The 1,660-nt window shown below is 21.6% G+C and overlaps 1 protein-coding gene across 11 annotated transcripts in view; it reads left to right on the top strand.

Annotated features, from left to right (window-relative positions):
- LOC110097816 (vesicle-fusing ATPase) overlaps window positions 1-660 on the top strand; it is a 41,669-nt gene extending 41,009 nt beyond the window's left edge. For 8 of the 11 annotated variants that reach the window (XM_028693865.1, XM_028693872.1, XM_028693869.1 and 5 more), the window contains 2 exons: window positions 127-192; window positions 575-660. In XM_028693865.1, the coding sequence (XP_028549698.1) occupies window positions 127-192; window positions 575-637 (129 nt within the window). In that variant the 3' untranslated portion in view covers window positions 638-660. Of the gene's footprint in view, window positions 1-126; window positions 193-574 lie in introns of those variants that run through there. The other 3 variants (XR_003700382.1, XR_003700384.1, XR_003700383.1) reach the window with 2 other exon arrangements.
- Window positions 661-1,660: the final 1,000 nt, after the last annotated feature.

The following is a 1,660-nucleotide window of genomic DNA, read 5'->3' as shown; positions in this document are numbered from 1 at the left end:
ATATATAGTAGTACTAATATTATATTATTTATTATATTATATCAATATATATATAATATATATATTAAATCTTTTATTTAGAATGTACAAATATTGTGGTTCTTGATTGATGTATTTTCTATACAGGTGTTAGAACATCTCAATGTTTTTGCAAGGGATGATATTGATGCAGCTGCTGAAGCATTAGACGGGGTGAGCTTTATTTCTTAAATTATTTTTATAGAAGCTTTTGGCTAGACACCTTTTTGAAACTTCATAATCATAGTAATAATAAATTATTTATTTTACGACCTCAAATTCTACCTCCTTCTTAAATTTGTTTGAACTCATTACATTTAAAAATTCTATAAAATGTATTTGTACATAGACGTTCAAAGTAATTCTCATTTAGAAGCTATAGATAAAGCTTTAATGTTCATTTTTTTACTCTTCTTTATACCCCCATCTTAGGTATATTTTTTCTTGGAATGAGCAGTCTATAGCATAGGGGGTTCTAAACAATAGTTATAAACTACTGATTTTCATTACTCTTTATTTATAGTAGAATGACCTCAACACCTTTTTTATTTTTCAGATGCCATTGAAGAAATTATATTCAGTGATAAACAGGGCTGCCACTGGAAAGGAAAAAGATTGATATAAATTACTTCTTTGAGTTATTGGGTGATGATGTATTATTACTTAAAATGCCATTTCGGGTTGCACTTTTTATTTACTTAAAAAAATTATGCATTACAATGCGTTGAATTTTCTGAAAATATTGATTCTAATTTTTTTTTTTAAATTATCTATTTATAAAGAAAACTGATAATATATGAGAAATAATCTTTGCATCTCCACTTGAATAAGTTGGTGGAATTTCACCTTTATTAATATATAATAAATATAATGATCACATATTATTATTATTTGTTTATTGGAGAAATAATTTGATTTTATTATTTGAATGATATTTTATTTGTGTAATCAAAAATAATTAATCATTGCATTATTTTGAATATTTCTATAATCAAATTTTTAGATGTAAGTGGAATTTAAATTTATTTTGTAATAAATAATATTGAAAGAGAGAAATTAAATATTTATCTTTTTTATGATGTTTGATGTTGCATAAGACTGAGTTTTTTATTTACTAAAGACATAATTTTCTTCATCACATGAGTTTGAGTAAAACATTTAAAAAGAAATTGAACTTAAATGAATATTATTATTAAAAATATTTAATTTAAATATTAAAAATAAATAATATAAAACAAAATTAAATATATTTATTCAATAAAATATACCAACAATTTAAATAATTTTATGAGCTAGATTTTTAAATGCAGTATATAAATGAAATAAAAAAATAAAACGAAATCAAATTTTATTCATTCTAAATATTAGATTTATATTTACATAATCTCTGAATTTTTATCAATGCTAATTAATTTGTGAACATGAAGTCGGTGCTTTACTTGTGAGGAAATGAAGCAATAGTATTAATGATGGTTGTGACAGGGGCCAATGGCTTTCAATTATTATAGTAATTTTTAAAATCACTGAAAATATCTCAAAATTATTTTGAGTATTTTTTTTTAGAAATAATTTATTTATTTTTAAATTGCATTAAAATAATTTAAAATAATTAAAAAACAATAACATCAAATAAGCCATTATT

Source organism: Dendrobium catenatum, unplaced genomic scaffold, assembly GCF_001605985.2.
Source record: "Dendrobium catenatum unplaced genomic scaffold, ASM160598v2 fragScaff_scaffold_373, whole genome shotgun sequence".
Taxonomy (NCBI): Eukaryota; Viridiplantae; Streptophyta; class Magnoliopsida; order Asparagales; family Orchidaceae; genus Dendrobium; species Dendrobium catenatum.
This window is presented reverse-complemented; position numbering and strand designations above follow the sequence as displayed.